Genomic DNA, 19,342 nt, shown 5'->3' on the forward strand with positions numbered 1-19,342 from the left:
CAACGAATGTTAGGTGCCATTATAAGGAACAGGAACTATTAGGGTGGTGCAAAAGTGATTGTGGTTTAGAAGGTTAAAAATAATTGCAACCGCAATTACTTTTGCACCAACCTAATAAATGTTCACTCCTTTCCCATGACTGGCCAGGGCATGTTAGATTTATCTGGAAGCTCCCTTAAGAGTCCACTGCATCTCACCATTCCAGGGATTATGGAAAGGAATTTGGTGTGTTCTTGAATTTGGTGAGTTCTTATCTCTGAGAACTAGATTTTATAAGTTACCTCACATATATTGAATTTCTCTGTGAATTTTCTTTTTGGTAGAAAACAAAGATACTTACAGCCAGAAGGGGCTTAAAGCATTTAGCTTTCCTTCAAGTCTTGATTAAATTTGCTTGTGGACCTAGTATTTGGGGCTCCAGCCCCAAACCAGCCCTAACCTGCAGGAGGCTCAAAGCACAGAGGTGTCAGGACTCACAACTGAGCAGGCACTTGCTGCAGGAAAAGTGCTCAATGACAAGCCACAACTTTCTTTATATAGTGACACTTGGACCAAACAAAAACATTTCTCTGACAGCCTGAGACATTATTTTTACTATGCAATAGTATTTAAAGTCAATGGTGTATAATTAGCCAAAGAGGTGAGAAAACATCTGCAGCCTTTTGTTATCAGTTCATGTTAGCTTTGCTCCAAAAGAGAGTGTGAAATGAAGCTCTGCTAGCTTGGCAGCAGGCACGGAGGGTCTGGCACAGATGACGAGGAAACGTAAGAAAAGGTCACACGCACCTCCCACTGTGTGGCCAGGAAGCGGTTGGTGTAGAAATGAGCTAGGATTTGTTTGTCAACTTCTCAGTCATTCAGCTGTGACAAACTGAAATCCTGTGAGCTGTAGCCCTGATACCCAGAGTGAGGAGGCCTGAGGCGCTGAGGTGCCCCTGGAGTGTTCCTGCCCTCCCCTGGGAACGCAGGAGGGGGCCACACGGAAAGACAAATACACCAAGACAGGTTCTGAGCGACCTCTCTGCCTTAAGAAAAGAAGATGTTACGAGACAGATTTTTTCTATTTTTATAACATTTTATATAACTCATAAAACAGTGCTTGTATAAAAATTCACACAAACTTGCTATAGAGCATACAATTTCCGAAAATGTCCTGGGTTTTTGTTACATTCAGTTTTCTAAGGATGCACTCAAATCAATGGTAAAATGCAGACATTATGTGATAGTTCATTATCTTTGGTAAAACTATTCTCATTATTTTGTCCTCTCACAGTATGAACTCTGATATCCACTTTGTGCAGGGGCTGCTATCACTGGGATGTCAGAAAAACATTAAGGCTGGATCTACGTGAGGCAAGGATTTCCCAATGGCAGTCACAGCCGCTTGGCCCCTAACCCAGTTTCATATGGTCTATCAGGCAGGGTAAGAGCTCAATGAGCTCCAATCAGGGGTCTTGAGACACCCCCCCCCCCCCCAATCAGGCAAGAAGCAAATATTTGTGAGGAAAGGTGGAAACTGAGGCCATCTCTACAGGAACCCCCGTGGCCATGCTGTGGTGTGGTCAGGCCAGTAACTCTTACCCTTTAAAGAGCTAATCCATTCACCACTAGTAGATCCCATTGGTTGGTTGATGATTGCTGCTGACATGGTACCCCCCCCCCCAACTTAAAAGGTCCAGGGTCAAGACTGAATGGGGAGGGGCACACTAACTAACGCCCATGACACCAGACATGACTTTATTCCCTGTCAAATGTCTGTCACGTAGACACAGCCAAAGTGAACTGAAGCAGGATTAGAACACAGTACATTCATGACTATCTTATACATTCTTTTAAAACTTACTAACACAGAAAATGAGGGACACTACCACCTATTGTGACCTGCTATTTTACTTAACATCAGAATGTGTCTGTGCTAGTCTTTAGTCCTCCAGATACAAGGACAAAAATAAAATAAAATAAAATAAAATAAGTGAAAACCAAAGAATTTAGATGGGGAGGGGGAAGAGATTTGCCAACAGATTTTATGGAAATTTGATGGATATTACTGAATTTTGAAAAAAAATAAGTATTTTGTACTTCTATTGCTTCATGTACAAAACTGCCCCTGGAACCCCCCTGTATGGCTGGAGAACTGAGGACACCGTACAGACAGACAGACAGACACGGGACCTGCAGGCGTTTCCTGAGGAGCCAGTCCGGAGGCACAGGAAACAGCTCCCAGAGTATGTCCACCTCTCTCCACTGAAAGAGACTCTAAGATGTGGGAGGAAGAAGCCCTACACAAGAAAAGTATTAAGGAAACCACCAAAATAAGGTTTCCAAAAAATTGAACATGCTCTGGGTTATAGAGACATATTTCACTCCTAGAACCCAGAAACTGATGATTTCTTTAATGTGGGTAGATAGGATTTTAAAAAATTATTAATAAATGATTGTGCTTCTAAAGTTGCAGGGTCACATTCCACCATCTAGAAAGCAGGGCAATTTTCACATGGCTTGGAATCCTCTTGGAGTCATCCTAGAGACCAGAACAAATTCCACGGCACCCTCCAGCCAGCAGGGCCAGCAGGCAAGTACCACTGCCATCTTTGGGTAGGGCATGTGTGTGCATGTGTGTGCACATGTGTGCACGTGTGTGTGCATTTGTGTGTTAGACAGACTAAGGCATAGAGAAAGACCCAGGTAGGGGGCAGAAAAGTGAGCTCCTGGCTGCTCCAGTTCCTTCTTTCCAGGCACAAAGAGGTTGAACTGAGTCACATAGGTCCCCTTCATCTCACTTCAGTTTTTTAATAAGAAATGTGTGTGTGCGTGTGGATGGGTGAGTCATTACGTCCCTGTGCATTTCTAGATTTCAATAATTTAGGTCTGCAGTTTCAACAGAAATAATCTGTAAATGACATTTAAAAGCAAATTTACTAAAGTTAGACCACCAAGTTTACATTGCTCAAAATCCTGTCTCATATATATATATATATGTACATATATATATATACATATACGTATATATGTATATATACATATAAAGCCTGCTAGATAGGTGCAGGCAAAATTATGTCATACAGCCACCAGAACTGAAGTCCTTATCAGCTGTATAAAGATAATTCACAGATTGTTTCTATTATTTCTGCATTTTTAAGGTAGCAAAATACTAAGCCACGCGGGTTTTATGACTATCCTGTGTGATTCATTCATTTTCCAGGTTTCTGGTATAATGCATCGTTTGAATTCCTTTCCTTTGCCTCTTAGGCATTTGGCCCCCAAAGTCGGTAGGTGAAGTTTTTAAGGACTTCAACTGTTAGGAAATGTCATGGTTGGAACTCCTGGAGAATATGCCACTGGCCTGAAGCAGTTTGACTTTCCCAGCCAGTGGGGAGAGAAGAGATATGTCATCCCGAGGCCAAGGGACCAGCCAGATGTAGGACAGCAGGACCTTCTAGGGGTTGGAACACAGTGCATTCATGACAAACTGAATGTACTTCTTGGGTGTCTGAGGGGAAAGCTCTGACTGGACCCTGGGAAGGGACATGGGCGCCCCATTTGACATGACCTGTGTCCTTCCAATACCAGATATCCTCAAGTGGGCCTGAGGGTGTGAGCCGGCCCTGAGGAACACGGACTGGAGCGGCTACCCATGAGGGGTGGTGAAGTCCCCACACAGCTCTCAGACCTGGATTTTGTACAAATACACACACAGAAAGTAAACAGTTCTTGGTGAGCACACAGGGACCCATCCTTCAATCAAACATGGAACCAGTTATCCACACACGCTGTTTACCAGGGAAACGTGTCTGTCTGCCCCTCCAACCAGCATCCTTGTATGGAGAGGGAAGGGGCAGTGGAAGGACACAGCGCAAATGACATTGCAAACGTGTTTCCACGTCTATCTACATTCATATCATCATCATCATCAGCATCATCAGCATATCACCATCATCATCCAGTGTTCTTGTCTACAGAGAGAGAGCACAACATTCTGCCGAGAGCACGAAGCAACGACGCACAGGCCAGGCTGAGTAAGCCCCTTGCCTCGGCACTACAGTAGAAGGGAGAATGCGACCGTGGTCACAATGCCACACTATTCCATCCCCTCCACTGCCATCCAAGGGACATCTTGACTCTTTCAAAATCAGATGTAAAAGACAAGGTCAGTAAAATCAGTCTATGCTACCTGAAGCTATTATTAGCTATCATGCATGAACATGGCACTTCTAAACATTTCATAAATCTGAAACCACCTTAAAAAGGAATCCCAGCAACTGAAGTCATTTTACAGTACTTCACCTCAAATACGTAAAAGAATTTTTTTCTAAGTAAAACGGCCCCCAAAGAGCCCAATGATCTTTCTTAAAAAGGGTTTCTTTTTAATTAGAAAAAATTGATAAAAATGTTAGATGTAAAATGTGGGAAGAGGACCAAGAGAGCTACTGCATTTGCATTTCAAATTGAGGGGAAGGAGAGGACACAGACCAGGAGAGAGAACCCCCTCTCCTGAGGCTTCTCTGCCCTCACATCTCAGCCCTCCCCAAACCATCTGCACCAGGGGGAACTCAGGACAAAAGTCGGAAGTAGGAGAGACCAAAGGCAAGGCTTCCTGCTTGTGGTTGGGTGGGTGTGTATGTGTGCAAAAGTAGTAAGCCACTCCCCACTAAGGTGCATGTCTGTGGGTACCGTACACACGCTCCGAAAGGCTCAGGCCCCAGGCTGCCCATCACTTCTCCACTTTCTTGGCTTTCTTCAGGATGTCACATTTTTTCCTGTTGGGGCGGCGGCACCGTTCATCGATGCTGGGGATACATTCATAGTGCCACACCTCCTCCATCTTCTCTACGGGGTAGACTGCCTCCACATAGTGGCGGATGAGCCTGAGCCGCGTGGGGTCCAGCTGCTTCTTGTTGCAGGCCCCGGAGTGGTTGTACTGCAGCCGGAGATTCTCCGCCGTGAAGAGTTCGGGGAAGAGCCTGACGAGGAGGCGGGCGGCGAAGTTGCCCACCGAGAGGCTCTGCTGCACGATCTCGCGCACCTCCTTGTCTGACAGCAGGTACGGCGAAGGCACCGGGAAATCGGGCGAGGGAACCACCAGCTCATCCAGAGGGATCTTGCAGAAGTCCTTGCTGCTTCTTTCGGGGGGCAGCGGGGGCCCCTCAAATTCCTCTCGGAACCGCTCGGGGTTGATTGCATAGTTTGCCAGGTCTCTGCACTCGGGGCCTGGCACGTGGACCTTGCGCTGCTGCTGGTAGGAGCGCCTCTGCTCCGTGTCCCGGCGCCGGCAGCGCTCGTCCAATTTGCCCACAAACTCCAGCGTCCAGACACGGTCATTCTTGGCCCGGGGATAGAGCAGCTGCACGTAGTGGCGAATGAGCTTGATGCGGGATGGGTCCAGCTGCTTCTTGCCCAGGGAGCCACTGCAGTTGTACTGCTTCCGCAGGTTCTCATGGGTGAAGAGCTCGGGGAAGAGATGCACCAGCAGGCGCGAGGCGAAGTTGCCTATAGACAGGCTGCTCTCGTAGATGCTGCGAAGCTGCTCCTTGCTGAGCAGGCAGTCGGCGCCCGGTACCTCGAAGTCAGGCTGCGGGATATCCAGCTTGTCAAAGTCGATGGGCACCAGCCAGATCTTCTTGGACCGCCGGCCCGGCCGCTCACCCTCGAAGCTGTCCTCCACCTTGACCACGGAGATGTCGTCGGGCAGGCTGGAGGAGTCATAGCAGTCATCCCGCGGGGGTTCACCTTCGCTGCCCCCATCCGGCCCCAGGCCCTCGAGCTCATCGTTGATGCGCTGGGCGCACTGCTGCAGCCAGGCCTCCTCCTCCTGCATGTCGGGGAAGTAGATCTCTGTGTAGTTGCGGATGATCTGCAGCCGCTGCGGGTCCAGCTCCTGCTTGCCACTGTCCCCGTAGCAGCTGTACTGCTCACCCAGCTTCCGGTGGTCAAAGAGCTCCGGGAAGAGCCGGTGCAGAAGGAAGACGGCAAACTCTCCAGGTGACGAGGCTTCGTCCAGGAACTCGGTGAGGTCCTGTGTGTCGACCACATGGTCCGAGGCGATGGTGCTGCTCCGGTCAAGGGACAGGGCCTCCTCCTGGTCTTTGTTGTCCAAGAAGTGGCCAGGGTCTACCTGCTCCGTCTCAAAGAAGCTGGCCACTTGGCCCCCCGGCTGGCTGTCCTCCATTTCCCGCTGGGCCCAGAAGCGGCTGAAGAAGTCATTCAGCTGTGGCAGGCACTCGGCCTGCCACACCGCTGTGTCCTTCACCGAGGGGTAGTAGACCTCCACGTAGTTGCGGATGAGCTGCAGATGCAGCGACTCCAGCTTCCGCTTGGCCGCAAAGCCGCAGGCACTGCAGCCACGGGAAAAGTCCACGTCGCTGAAGAGCTCGGGGAAGAGCTGCACCAGCAGGCGGCAGGCCAGGTCCCCACCCGACAGGCTCTGGTCTACGATCTGCTTGAGCTCGGCGGCTGTGAGCTGGTACTCAGGGGGCGGCTGGAACTTGGCCACCATCTCGGTGGGGCTCACCTGCTTCTTGATGCGGCTCACTTCCAGGGACAGCAGGTCCACCTTGCTGTGCAGCTGGGACATGTTTGAGGAGAGTGTGTTGAGCATGTAGAACATCTTCTGGATCAGAAAGTAGATGTTAGGGTCGCCGTCGGTGGCTGTGGCCGCACTGCCACACTCCCGCTTCTGTGGCTCGTTCAGGAGCCGAAGCGGTGAGGGGCTGTTGCTGGGGTTCGCCTTCTCCAAGAGCTCGTAGGTGCTGAGCAAATCCCCTGCAGGAGGGTTCTTCTTCTCCATGATCTTGTGCGAGATGCCATACAGAGGCTTCTTGTAGGACGGGGTGGCCACGTCATTGCAGGGCTCCTCCTCGCTAGGCCACACACTGACCAAGTTCTTGCCCCTGCTGGCCTGCTCCCCGTTGCCCTGGCAGGGCGAGCTGTTCTCCCGGTTCCTCATGCCTGCAAGGAGCGCCTGGAAAACAAAACGTCTGTTAGGGGGCTGTTCTGATTTACAACACTCAACACGGGTCTGTGTCACACACACAGAGGGACCAAGGTCAAAAGCGAGAGCATGTGGGGAACTGCTTCCTATGCCCCAGAGTCACTCTGCCCATCCAGGAACACACCATGAATACAAACCCACATCCCAGTGCCAAACCTGTTTGCTCTACTTCCGGAGAGGCTCGGGCTAGACCCGAAGACTTTAAATTCCAGCAGGACACCAGCGCTGCATTTCCTGCCCAGAGGGCCCAACAGGAGTCCAAGCACAGATGCTGGCAAGATTGGGTGAGAGCTCTGCTAGGGATGGGAGAGAGACCACAGGAACACGAGGAGCTCCTGTGGCAGCCCTGCCATGGGCAGCTCACCCCACTGACCCGGCCTCAACTGCTCAACTGTTCAACTGACAGGGATAATGACTCCTGCCTACAGCAGTTCCAGAAGGCAGCAGCGTGTCCTCAGGTCTGCAGGTTCTAGAATAGGTGTCTCCATCGGGACAACCGAGATGCACAGTGTTGGGCACAGCACAGGGTCTCGACAGTGGCAGTGTGCTGCCAACTCTACCACTGCCTAGAATCACGTCTTATCTCTGATTGGGAAAGGACTAGCCCAGACCTTTCCTGGAATTGTGAAATTCCGGGAAGTGATGAGCCTCCCAGGTTTCTAAATCGTGGTCTCCTTGTCGGTCCAGCAGCCCTTCTCAACCAGAATTCCAGGAAAGAATTAAGCTACACTGTCTTGAGGCACCCACTGTACGTAATGAATTAACGTGTCTCCTATGCATCTAGGTAGGGTATTAACAGAGGTCTGTGAAAGAACTTAGCCCCACCAAAAATAATTTCAGGGATGGGTTCCTCAATTCGCCCAAGGAAGGTATACTCCGCAAGTCCATTATTGCTGGACTCCCAGGGAAGCTCAAGATACCCTTTAGACCCAGCAATCCCTCTCCTGGGTATCTACCCAAAAAATCTGAAAATATCCATAAAGACATATGTTCTCCAATGTTCACTGAAGCTTTATTTACGGTGGCCAAGACATGGAAACAACCACAGTGTCCTTCGATAGATGAATGGATAAAGAAGTTGTGGTGTATATATATATATACACACAATGGAATACTATTCGGCCACAAGAAAAGATGATATAGTACCATTTGCGACAACATGGACGGATCTTGAGATTATAATGCTAAGCGAAATAAGTCAGAAAAAGTAAGAGAACCATATGATTTCACTGATTTGTGGTACATGAAACTGAAAAAATAAAAGAACAAGACAAACAAATGAAGAAACAAAAATTCAAAGGCATAGACACTAGTTTAGGGGTTACCAGAGGGTAAGGGGGGAGGGGAATGGTAGATGAGGGTAAAGGGGATCAAATATATGGTGACAGAAAGAGAACTGACTCTGGGTGGTAAAAATACAATGTGATATATAGATGATGTAGTACAGAATTGTACACCTGAATCTATGTAATTTACTAACAATTGTCACCCCAATAAACTAATTAAAAAAACACAAAACAACAACAAAAACAAAACAAAACAAACAAAAGATACCCTTTAAGGACCTCAATGCTTGACTCCAAGCTCCATGGACAGCAATCGCCCTGACCTTTGGGAACCCAGAGTTCTCACTACTTTCATTGCTTCATCAGTAGTTTTCTCTATAGCCAGGCCCTGCACATTTTAAGGGGCTTATTTACATATATACGGACAGGTGATTTTCCACATTCAAAGGCAATTAATTTAGTGGAGGAAGGATAATCTTTTCGACATATGATGTTGGTTCATCCCACCATGTTCCATATACAAAAATGAACTCAAAATGGATTGTGGACCTATATATAAAACCTAACTTAAAATCCTAACACTTCTAGAAAAAAACATAAGAGAAATCCTTTGAAACCTTGGTTTAGGCAAATATTTCTTAGATACAATACTACCAGTATGATCCATAAGAGAACAAACAGATAAACTGGACTTCATCAAAATTAAAAACTTCTGCTCTTTGAAGGACACTATTAAACAAAGGAAAAACAAGCCCAGACTGGAAGAAAATACTGGCAAATTATTTATTTGATAAAGGACTTGGATCCAGAAAGCTTCAACAACTCTTAAACACAACAACATACAACCCAATTAATTATTTCAACTGCCACTTCAAAGATATATATATGGCACATAAGCACATGAAAAGATGCTTCTAATAACATGCAAATTAAAACCACAGTGAGATTTGGTTATATCAACTCTACTAGAATGGGTATAATAAAAAATACAGACAATAGTGAGTGTTGGAGATGATGTGAAGGAACTGGAATTCTTTTTTTTTTCCTCCTTCTTCCACCTCCCCCACCCGACTCCGGTTCAAGCCGTTGTTTCTCAGTCTAGCTGTGTAGGGCACAGCTCCCTGGTCCATGCTGCTATTATGAGCCTTGCGCTCCCCCCTGGCTGAGGCAGTCGGTCACCAGTTGTCGGTCGGCCACTCACGCTGGCTGCCGGCCACTGATAGGGGCACACGGCACACCGCAGCAGCACTCGGCAGCCCACGGCAGTTTACGCCAACCTCCAGCTGCTCAACCAGGGAGACCATTGTTCACAATCTTAGCTGTAGAGGGCATAGCTCACTGGCCCATGTGGGAATCGAACCGGTGATCTCAGCATTAGGAGCACGGCGCTCCAACCACCTGAGCCATCAGGCCGCCCCGGAACTGGAATTCTTATACATTGCTGGTGGGGATATAAAATGGTACAACCACTTTGGAAAATTGTTGGTACTTTCTAAAAAAGTTAAAACATACACGGACCATATTATCCAGATATTCCATTCCTAGGTATTTATTTACCAAGCAAAATGAAAGCACGGGATCATATAAAGACTTCTAAGCAAATGTTCATGACAGACCTATCTGTAAATAGCCCCAAACTGGAAACACCCCGAATTTTTATTAACCAGTATATAAACTATTATTTTTGTACAACAAAATACTACTCAGAAATAGAGCTGACACATGGTATTCATGATGAATCTCAAAGTAACTGTGCTAAAAGAAGCCAGACAAACAAGAGGCCACACTGTATGATCCCATTCACATAAAGTTCTAGAAAATGCAAATTTACCTAGTGGTTACCTGGGGGTACAGGGAGGATGCAAAGAGGCACAAGGAAACTTTAAAGGTAGTGGTTGATGGGTATGTTTATGTTGGTCATGGTGATGGCTTCACTGATATGCACATGTCAAAACTTATCAGGGGCGGCCGGTTAGCTCAGTTGGTTAAGAGCCTGGTGCTCTTAACAAGGTTGCTGGTTCGATCCCCACATGGGCCACTGTGAGCTGCGCCCTCCACAACTAGATTGAAACAACTACTTGACTTGGAGCTGATGGGTCCTGGAAAAACACACTTAAAATAAAAAGTTAAAAAAATAATAACAATAATTTTTTAAAAAAGAAAGAGGAGCTGTTCAGACAGGCCACTCGCTTCATGAATAACGAGTGTAGAGATGAAAGGAGTGGGTAAGAGCTCAGCTCAACCATCAGGTTGTCCTCTGTGTGACCTTGGTCACATTATGTGACCTTTTAGATCTCAGCTTTCTGAGTGTAACTCAGAGATAAATAACGGTACCTGTCTTAGGGCGGTTTTGAGAACTTAATGAAATAATGCATATAAAGCACTGAGCCATGTCTGATCATAGTTAAGTACTTAATATTTATCACAATATGATTATTATTAATTTGTAAGTGGGCATTTTCCCGCCAAATCGTGTCGTAACGTGGGGCTTTTCTGACATTTTCTTGCCAAAATTAGACTTTCCATAAAATATTCCTATCTTTCGATCTATTTGATATTTTTCTATGAAACTTTCAGTGTTTTAGTTTAAAAAGAGGTCTCTCTTTATTTACTTTGCAAAATTTTTGCCAGTTCCAACTAGAGGTGATATGACGAGTTTACTCGTTTCCCACAAACAATGTGTTAAATAATGATGTTCCCAAGCCAGAGCAGAAGCAATACTTTGGGCCTTTTATAAAACTAGTTGTAATTACTCTCAACCAGTCAACAAGAGGACGTTCCTACAGCACCGGCAGCCGGGTAAGGGACTCCTAGTAGGCTCGTCTTAGAGGTGTTTGCCCTAAAGGCTGGAGGCAGGGGAGGACGACAGGATGACTGAGCTGAAGGTAGGGTTTTAGGCTCTTTACAAGTTCTTTTGTTCTGCTATCTGACAGAAAGCAGAGGATTAGGGAGGGAGGGAAGAAGGAAGGAAGAAAGGAAGGGAGGAAGGAAATCCCTCCACCCCAACACACACACACACACACACACCAGAAACTTGGAGAAAAGAATAAAGATAGTTGAAAATTTATCCCTAATGCAGTGTGTTTAGGACGGCGGGTCATCATTAGTAAATGGAGAAACTGATTCGATGTATCATGAGTAGCATAAGAAGAAAGAGGGAGGGAAGGAGGAAGTACGAAAGAAAAAAAAAGAGACAGGAAGGAAGAAAAAAAAGAAAATAGAATAGAAAATACCAGAGTGCACTGCACATAGTTTTGTGTCATTTCTCTGTGTGCATCTACATACTTATAAATCCATATATGTGAGCTGTATTTCTCTATAACATAGGTTTGACTCTGGATCACTGTTGAAAAGCACTGCCAAAATAAATTCAAAGTGCCTCACTTGCTAATCCCTATAGACTGTAAATTAGGTTTTTAATAACTTATTCACCATTAAATTCTATTACACCAAAACAATTAGGAGGTCCTATGGGATCATGAAATTTCCACGAGGTTTTATCAATATAGAGAAATTTTAATTTGTAATGCCAATCATTAAAGAAATCATAACTGCATTAGTAGTGATTTTAGAAAAGGGGCCTTTGCTTTACAAGTGATCCCACTAATATTTTAAAAAGGATTCTGTGCAAAGAGCTCACCAGAAACTCACAGGCCAGGCAGCAAGAGTACGTGTTGTAGAGGGAGATCTGTCCTAATTCATCCCCAGCTGGAAAGTAGAGTGCGAGGACAAGTTTCTGGGTGAATAGTCTGAATACCAACAACAAACAGAAGTCCTCTGACTCCCCCACCTTCCCACAGCAGGCAGGAGGCCTGAGTATATGGGAACTGGAAATCCCCTCTATGACTCTCCATATTCAGCCTCATTAATAAAAATATGTCAGTTTCTACCAAGCATGTTAGAAACACTGCCATCAATAGAAACATTTTTGGCTAAGCGGCTTCAATAAAAAAATTAAGTTAAAGTCCCAGCAGAGGGCAACATTCCTCACTCCCAGAGACCTTGGATACACAATTCAACACAAAACACAACACCAGAACCAAAGAGAAAAGTTCTTAGATATCCCCACACTGGTGCCCTGTCAACTCAGTGCTTCAATTAATTCCACAAATGCTGCCAAGCCGACGATGAGCTGGCTTCATTTGCTGCTGCTGATAAAATCTCTGCTCAGCTGTCTAGGAGTATCAAGAAATCTTTAAATCTGTGCTACTTGGCACTGGGTGTCTGGCTGACACCATTCCCGAGTCTCCGAGGCTCATCTTCCAACCATATGGGAACTCTGCTGCGCCAGCATCTATCCTGGGTTTGATCAGGGCATTTCATTCACCACCAGCACCCTTAGACTCAAGAGGGAATGCCCCAATCTCTCAGCTGGAGAATTTGAACAAAAAGAGGTTGGTGTTGGGTTATAAGTGAGGGGTAAGCAGACTATTTAGGAGAAATTCCATGTGTCCGTGCCCAGCGACATCCCAGAGATTGGGTCCCAGGGAGATCCTCCAAGGACTACACATCTTCCTCAGGACTCCAAATCAACAGCAGTCACTGAATTCAGTTCAATGAATGAGGAGTAGCTAAACGGTGCCCAGGGAGTCAGCAAACTGGAACACCAAGGAAGCAGCACGTCTTTGAGAATAGGGAGTTGAGAATTAATATAGCATCAACGGCAGACCATGCGAAACACCACCTCCTCCAAATAATCGAGGCAGGGGTGATGCTTACCTTTTTCATTTTCAAAAAAATGTTTTCATCATCATCATCATCACCGTCAAATGACCATAGGTAGTCAGCAGCAAGGGCTGGAGGAGCTCGCTACCACCCAGAGCCAGCCAACAAATATTACTGAGTGGTCATCATCCGGGAGACACTGTGCAAAGCCATGGGCACACGGGAAGAAGCCCAACAGTCTATGCCCTCGTGGCTTTTACCTTCTGGGTCATCCTTACACTGCCAACCGTGTGTGGAGAGGATGAAGAATGTGCTATCATGCCTGAGAAAATAAGAATCTGGGGAGATACAGCAAGGATAACGGCAGGGAGAAGAAAAAGATAAGAAGAGCTGGCAAAACATCAGGGCAGGACTTCGCAAAGGCTCCTCACAGCATCTTACAAGTACCTCCCAGCCCTTAGGGCCACCAGGGTGTTTCAGTGTATAGCTCTGAATGGAGCCGGCTTCCTGAGCCTCAGGAAAATGGGAATGGCCATCGCACCTATCTGCTATGGTTGTTGTGGAAACTATTATGCATCTCCATCTGGTATCCAGTAACTGACACTTAGGAGGTGTTTAGTACATTTGCACTGAATGAACAAGATGGCATTTCTGTTCTCTAATTGAAAAACAAACCACAGTGACACTTTAGGATTAAAAATAAACAAAGAAACAAAAAGCCCCAGGAGAGCAAAGCTAACTTTTGCCGGGCATACAGCTCCTGAAGCTCCTGAATATCGCCCCCACTTCCAAGAACAAAAAGATTATTACCAATGAAAATGTTGGCTGCTCACCTTCCACATCTGCTGTGTTTGGCTATGAAGGCTTTTCCAGTGGAGGTGCCAATTAAGTCTTTATACAGCCTTTTGTTAGATTTTTTGAGGGTTTTATTTTTCTTCTTAGTATTGTACTAGATGTCACTCATAAATAAGTCGTCAGCACTGATCCGAGTCTGAACCGTGAGCACCAGGGCTCCCACTCAAACCCTCCCCGCTTCCCTCGGGGTTAGGAGAAAATGGTGAAGGGTGGTCTAAGTTCTGACTTCAGCGGTGCTCAAACTAGAGGGCGTCAGATGGCTTCGCTTGGTAATTCCATGTCATCTTCATTCTGATATATATGGGAGGAGGCAGCTGAATACTGACCACAGGGGTGGGAGTTGCAGACGAGGGCTGGGGCAGTAAGTCAACCTTCTGAAGGCAGACATGAGGCAGCCCTGTGCTGGGCTCCTTTCACTGGCATCTCAGTGACCCACACAGTCAGGTGAGCAGTACCACCCCGCCTCACCAGGGAGGAATCTGAGAGGTCACATAAGTGGCCAAAAGCCCCACGGTGAACTGCCCCTTTATTTGACTCCAGAGTCTAAGCTCATTCTGGTATTTACTAGCCCTATGAGCTGGATCAGAGCAGGTGGGGCTCACCTCCCTGGACGAGGAGCAGGGAGCTGAGTGTGCCAATCCATCCAGATACCTTGCACCAAGAACAAGGTGCCCCATGGCATCCTGGCACTCTTTTTTAACACGTTGCGTACGGATCACGAGAATCTTCGTTTTTTCCTGAGCCATGCGTTAAGGACGGATAACGAGAATTCTCGTTTTTACTGTTGACTCTTTTTACTTTGCACATTTTATTGAATTATTTGTGTTTCGTTAATAACAAAGGAAGCTGCTTTCTGCAGTATCACACCAGGAGGGATTACTAACATCATAGGTGAGTAAATCCTAAAAAATTCCATAGAAAAATAATAAATGACATAGAAGCATTTATGCTTTAAAGAGAAGAGTGCATTTTAAAGTAGTTTCTTTTAAAAACCTGCCGGAACAGAGGGGTATGAGGGATTTAAACCCCGCCACACGCAACGTGTTAACTTACACGCCTGAGGTTTGCTTGTCTGGTGAAGATATTGATTCTCTCATCGTCAGTTTCTTACATGGATTAAATGAAACATGGAATGGTGCTATTTGTTGAGTAGGCACTCAATAACTGTTAATGCACTTCCTTTCCACCTTTTTTGATTATTGCTTGCTTCAGCCTCCCGGTTCCTCTGGTCTCACCCTGCGATGAAAGTGCTTTAAAAAGCCGCATATACTCCCCGTCTCCGCCTCCACTCCTGCCACCACATAGGTAACAAGGATCACAGAAAATTCAGGGGGAGAAGAATAAAGGGCTATTCATTCTGAATTAGGACTAGTACCATTTTGAAAAATCAACATATTCTATAATTTCATGGATTGTTCTGAAATCCCCAGGGTTCAGAGGCTACTGATTTACCGACACATCAACTTATACAAACTGTAAAAGGAAATACTGCCTTGAAATCACATGACACCTTTCTACAAGGAGCTCAAGAATTTCAAAATAATTAAACTTACACACATTCTTTTTACAGAACAGGAAGGGGAGCAGGGATATCAAGCTCACTTTCTATATACTATGAAAATGAACAAAGCTAATAAAACACCCAAAATAAAAACCAGGATTAAACATGTCTTTTCCTTTCCAAAATCTAATGGGTTGGAACTGTAGCCAATACACTGAAAAGTAAACATATGTGACCAATTAGAATATGTAAATTGCACCAGTCATCTCAGAAATATTTAAATACATTTTGGTTCCCTTTTCTCTGAACATGTCAGAATTCCTGGATGACGCCAGAAGCTCCGGCCCCACCAGATCAAGAGGAGCATTCAAAACCGTCACATCATTCATGTGACGTGTGGGCAATCCCCTCCACGAACCTCGGGTGGAGTGCCAGCCAGCCCAGTGCCAGATCTTTTCGGACTTGCTTCACATACTGAAGGATTCAACTAAAACACAAATCATGAGAACCTTCTTCCCTTTCTGTCCCCAAGAATATGAAGGTGCTCCCTTCTCTGTGATGCTGGGACAACAAAAATGTAGTGAATGAAGGGATAAAGAGTGACACCATTTGCGCATTGAGGCAGCAGGGCCACCTCGGGCTGTCCCCAAAGGCTACCACCCAGGCTCCACATGGTCAGAATCCCTTCTTGATGCAAGAGCGTGTTGTTTCTTACTGGGGTGGACTATTAAAAACAGCCACACTAGTTCCCCCATCCTGTGTGAAAGCCTCTTTGCAATGTGACTTTGTTGCTCTTACCATCAGGGATGGAGTCTTATCTTTCCATCCTCTGGGTCTAGGTTTGGCCATATGACTTGCTTTGACCATTGGGCCTTAGCAAATGTGATGCAAGCAGAGGCCTGAGAAGTGTTTGCACTCCAGAGCTCGCCCTCTTGCTCCCAGGAACTCTTCCATGTCACATGAACAAGCCTGCACTAGCCCCCTAGAGGATGGGAAAGTGCATAAAGGGAAGCTGCAGTCATCCCACCAGCCCAGGGGAGACCTCTGAAACGGGAATGAGGTCATCCCAGACTCAGCCCCAACCATGTCAGGCCAAATCAGAACCTCTACTAGCTGGCCTTCCAAACTGTGAATAAATAAAACAGTGGTTGTTTGAAGTGGCTAAGTTTTTTTCTTTTTTCTTTTTTTTTAAGTGGAGCGGGGAAGTTTGTCAATAGCAAAAGTACATCAATACACTCAACTTCATGTTCCACTCTTTGAACTCTGGCTTTACTCGCATACTGGAAGGAGTTTGTAGGATTGATCATAAGCAGATGACACACAGAAGAAAATATTTTCAAGAGTTTCTTTAGGAACTTAACATACTGCCTCTCAAACTTCTCAACACTTCCAGACTAACCTCTAGGAGTCTAACCCATAAAACCACTCACAGACAGGCACTAGGTTTATGTATATGGATGGTCCCTGTGGCATTATTTGTAATAATACTAAAGTGGAAACATCTAAATATCAACCATTAGGGCAAAGGATAATAAATTATGGTTTAAAGTAAAACATAAGAAAAAGCGAATGGTTAAATGCTTTTCAAAGAAGCTATTCTAACCAACTGGTAGCTTTCATTTACCACAGCAGGTATCTCAACAGTTGGGAATCTGAGCTTTAACCTGCAGACACTATTTACTGCACTGGAAACCTTACCCACAAATGAAACTTTCTCCCTTGTCACAAGGTATGCAACAAGTGGATGGTTTAGGCAGCCAGAGTCATGGGTGAGATATTTCTAATCAATCCTTTATAAAAAATGTTCATATAGGTACAAAAAAATTCAACTTTTTCCCTGGGCATTATAGAATTTTAAAAATGTATGGCTCAAAAAGTGGAGCAACCCAAAGGTCCATAAACTGATGAGTGGATAAAAAAAAAATGGTATATTCACACAATGGAGTATTATTTGGCCGTAAAAAGGAATAGACGGACCGATACATGCTACGGCATAGATGAACCGTGAAAACATTATGCAAAATGAAAGAAGCAGACACAAAAGGCCAAATATTGTATGATTCTATTTATAAGAAATGTTTGGGATAGGCAAACCATAGAGACAGAAAGTAGATTAGTGGCTTCCAGGAGCTAGAGGAGGGGTGAATGGGGAGTGACTGCTAGCGGGTATAGGATTTCTTTGTGGGGTGATGAAAACGTTCTAAAATTTATTGTGGTGATGGTTGAACAATTCTGTGAATATATGAAAAACCACTGAACTGTACAATTTAAATTGGTGAATTGTATATAGTATGCGAATTATATGTCAATAAAGCTGTTTGAGGGGGAAAAAAACCCCAAATAAATAAGTGTATCACTCAATGTTTCACGATGTGGAATGCACATTAGTCCTCATTAGCATGGAATGTAAACATGTATATTTAAATTCTGGTGAAAATCTTAACTTATCATTTTGCTAATTAAAGGACAGTTTTCACTTATTGAAGACTCACTAAGTCTCTAAAACCCCAAAATTCCCAACTTATTTAGATCTGCCCTGGCATCTAACAGAGGTGAGTTAAAGTGAACTAATAACAACCCAAAGAGGCTCAGGCTGATATGTTCTGGTTAATGATAATGACCCTTGAAAAACGGAGGCTCTTGAACAGACAGGGAGAAGTTGAAATGCCTCTCTGGGTCCCCCAGAGAGAGGAGGGGGGTGGGGGGCTGGGTTGGAGAGCTTGAGAAAATGTTCCAAGAGTTTTAAGAGGTTAAGGTGTAATCTGCTAGTCCCCGGGGAGGCTCACTGACTTGGCACCCCAGGCCGCCATCTCTTCGTCTCCCAAAGCCACCCCCCTCTCCTCAGTCTTCACTGTTTGTGCGCATGTCTGATTTCCCATCTGGACTATAGGCTACTAGAGGGGGCCACTATGTCAGTTCCATTTTCTATCTCTCTCAGAATTCAGCAAAGTTTAATATAACCAGCAGGTAACTAAGAAATAAATCAAATTCATAAAACAGGTAACTTAGGGGTAACAGTTATGATACAGAAAAATTCCCCACTTGACAAAAGATGCACTGAAGAGTTTCTTCAGGGAACAAGCTCCCCTTATTGATATAAAAGATGGATTTGATTTAGGAAAAGACCTGCTAACCCTCCCCTTTCCCAGGAATCTACGTGAAGCATGTACCATGTAGAATATAGGTTTGCCATGAACAAGCTCTTTCCCTGTAGAGCACAGCCAAACAAAGAACTCAAAAGCTGGTGCTTATCAAGACCCCTTCCCCCATAATGAATCCAGACACAGACAAGATTCCAGTTAAGGGCACTTCTTAGACACTCAAGCCAGAGATGGGACAGCTGAAATGAGAGCTTTCTCATCCCCAGGGGTTCGAGTTGCCCAGATCCCACGAGCAGAGAGATTCAGCGTCTCATCAGACAGAGGGTTAGGAACCAAGCAGACACGGAAGGGGCTGGGACCTCACCTCAGGAATCAGCCGCCGCCTCTTCACGCTGGGGGCAGAGTCCGGCTGGCCCTCGCTGCTACTCGGCTGCTTTCGCTTGCTGGAGTCCTGCAGGGTGATGAAGACGCTCTCCAGAGGGTGTTTCTCTGAAGACCTGGAATTCACTGAGCAGTCCAGTGCCGCATCTTCAGTCTCGGTCTCCACCTTCACAGTGTTATTTTTCACAACTGTGGCAGAGAAGAGACAGGGCTCAGCTGGAGGAACACTGCGCGGCTGGGGCTGGGAGATCGGCGTGGGTCCCTGAGCGACGGGTTGTTTGTGGACCGCCCTTTGACACTACCACTCAGATAATAAAGCCGAGTCACAATAAAACTCTGCCTTCCAAGCAAGCAATATTTATCTTACCACACTAATGCTGTACAATAAAACCATGTTCCAAGAACATTTTGTTTAAAACTGTGGTGGTGGGGGGTGAGTGGGGAGGAGGAGATGGAGGGAGAGAAACAAATACTATCTTTTTAATGATGCTTTTAAAAAAAGACCTCTGGAAAGATACATAAGATACTTATAACAGATGTGTGGGTGCAGGGGGATGAGAACCAG

The 19,342-nt window shown here is 45.6% G+C and overlaps 1 protein-coding gene across 3 annotated transcripts in view; it reads right to left on the reverse strand.

Moving 5' to 3' along the window:
* Positions 1-540: 540 nt before the first annotated feature.
* The window catches only part of BEND3 (BEN domain containing 3), a 32,927-nt gene continuing 14,125 nt past the window's right edge, over positions 541-19,342 (reverse strand). For 2 of the 3 annotated variants that reach the window (XM_019735076.2, XM_074333359.1), the window contains exons 3-4: positions 18,761-18,966; positions 541-6,958 (exon numbers count right to left, since the gene is read on the reverse strand). In XM_019735076.2, the coding sequence (XP_019590635.1) occupies positions 4,712-6,958; positions 18,761-18,966 (2,453 nt within the window). In that variant the 3' untranslated portion in view covers positions 541-4,711. The remainder of the gene's footprint in view (positions 6,959-18,760; positions 18,967-19,342) is intronic. The other variant, XM_074333358.1, reaches the window with a different exon arrangement.

The sequence above is a fragment of the Rhinolophus sinicus genome, linkage group LG05 (assembly GCF_036562045.2).
Source record: "Rhinolophus sinicus isolate RSC01 linkage group LG05, ASM3656204v1, whole genome shotgun sequence".
In the NCBI taxonomy this organism is placed as follows: domain Eukaryota; kingdom Metazoa; phylum Chordata; class Mammalia; order Chiroptera; family Rhinolophidae; genus Rhinolophus; species Rhinolophus sinicus.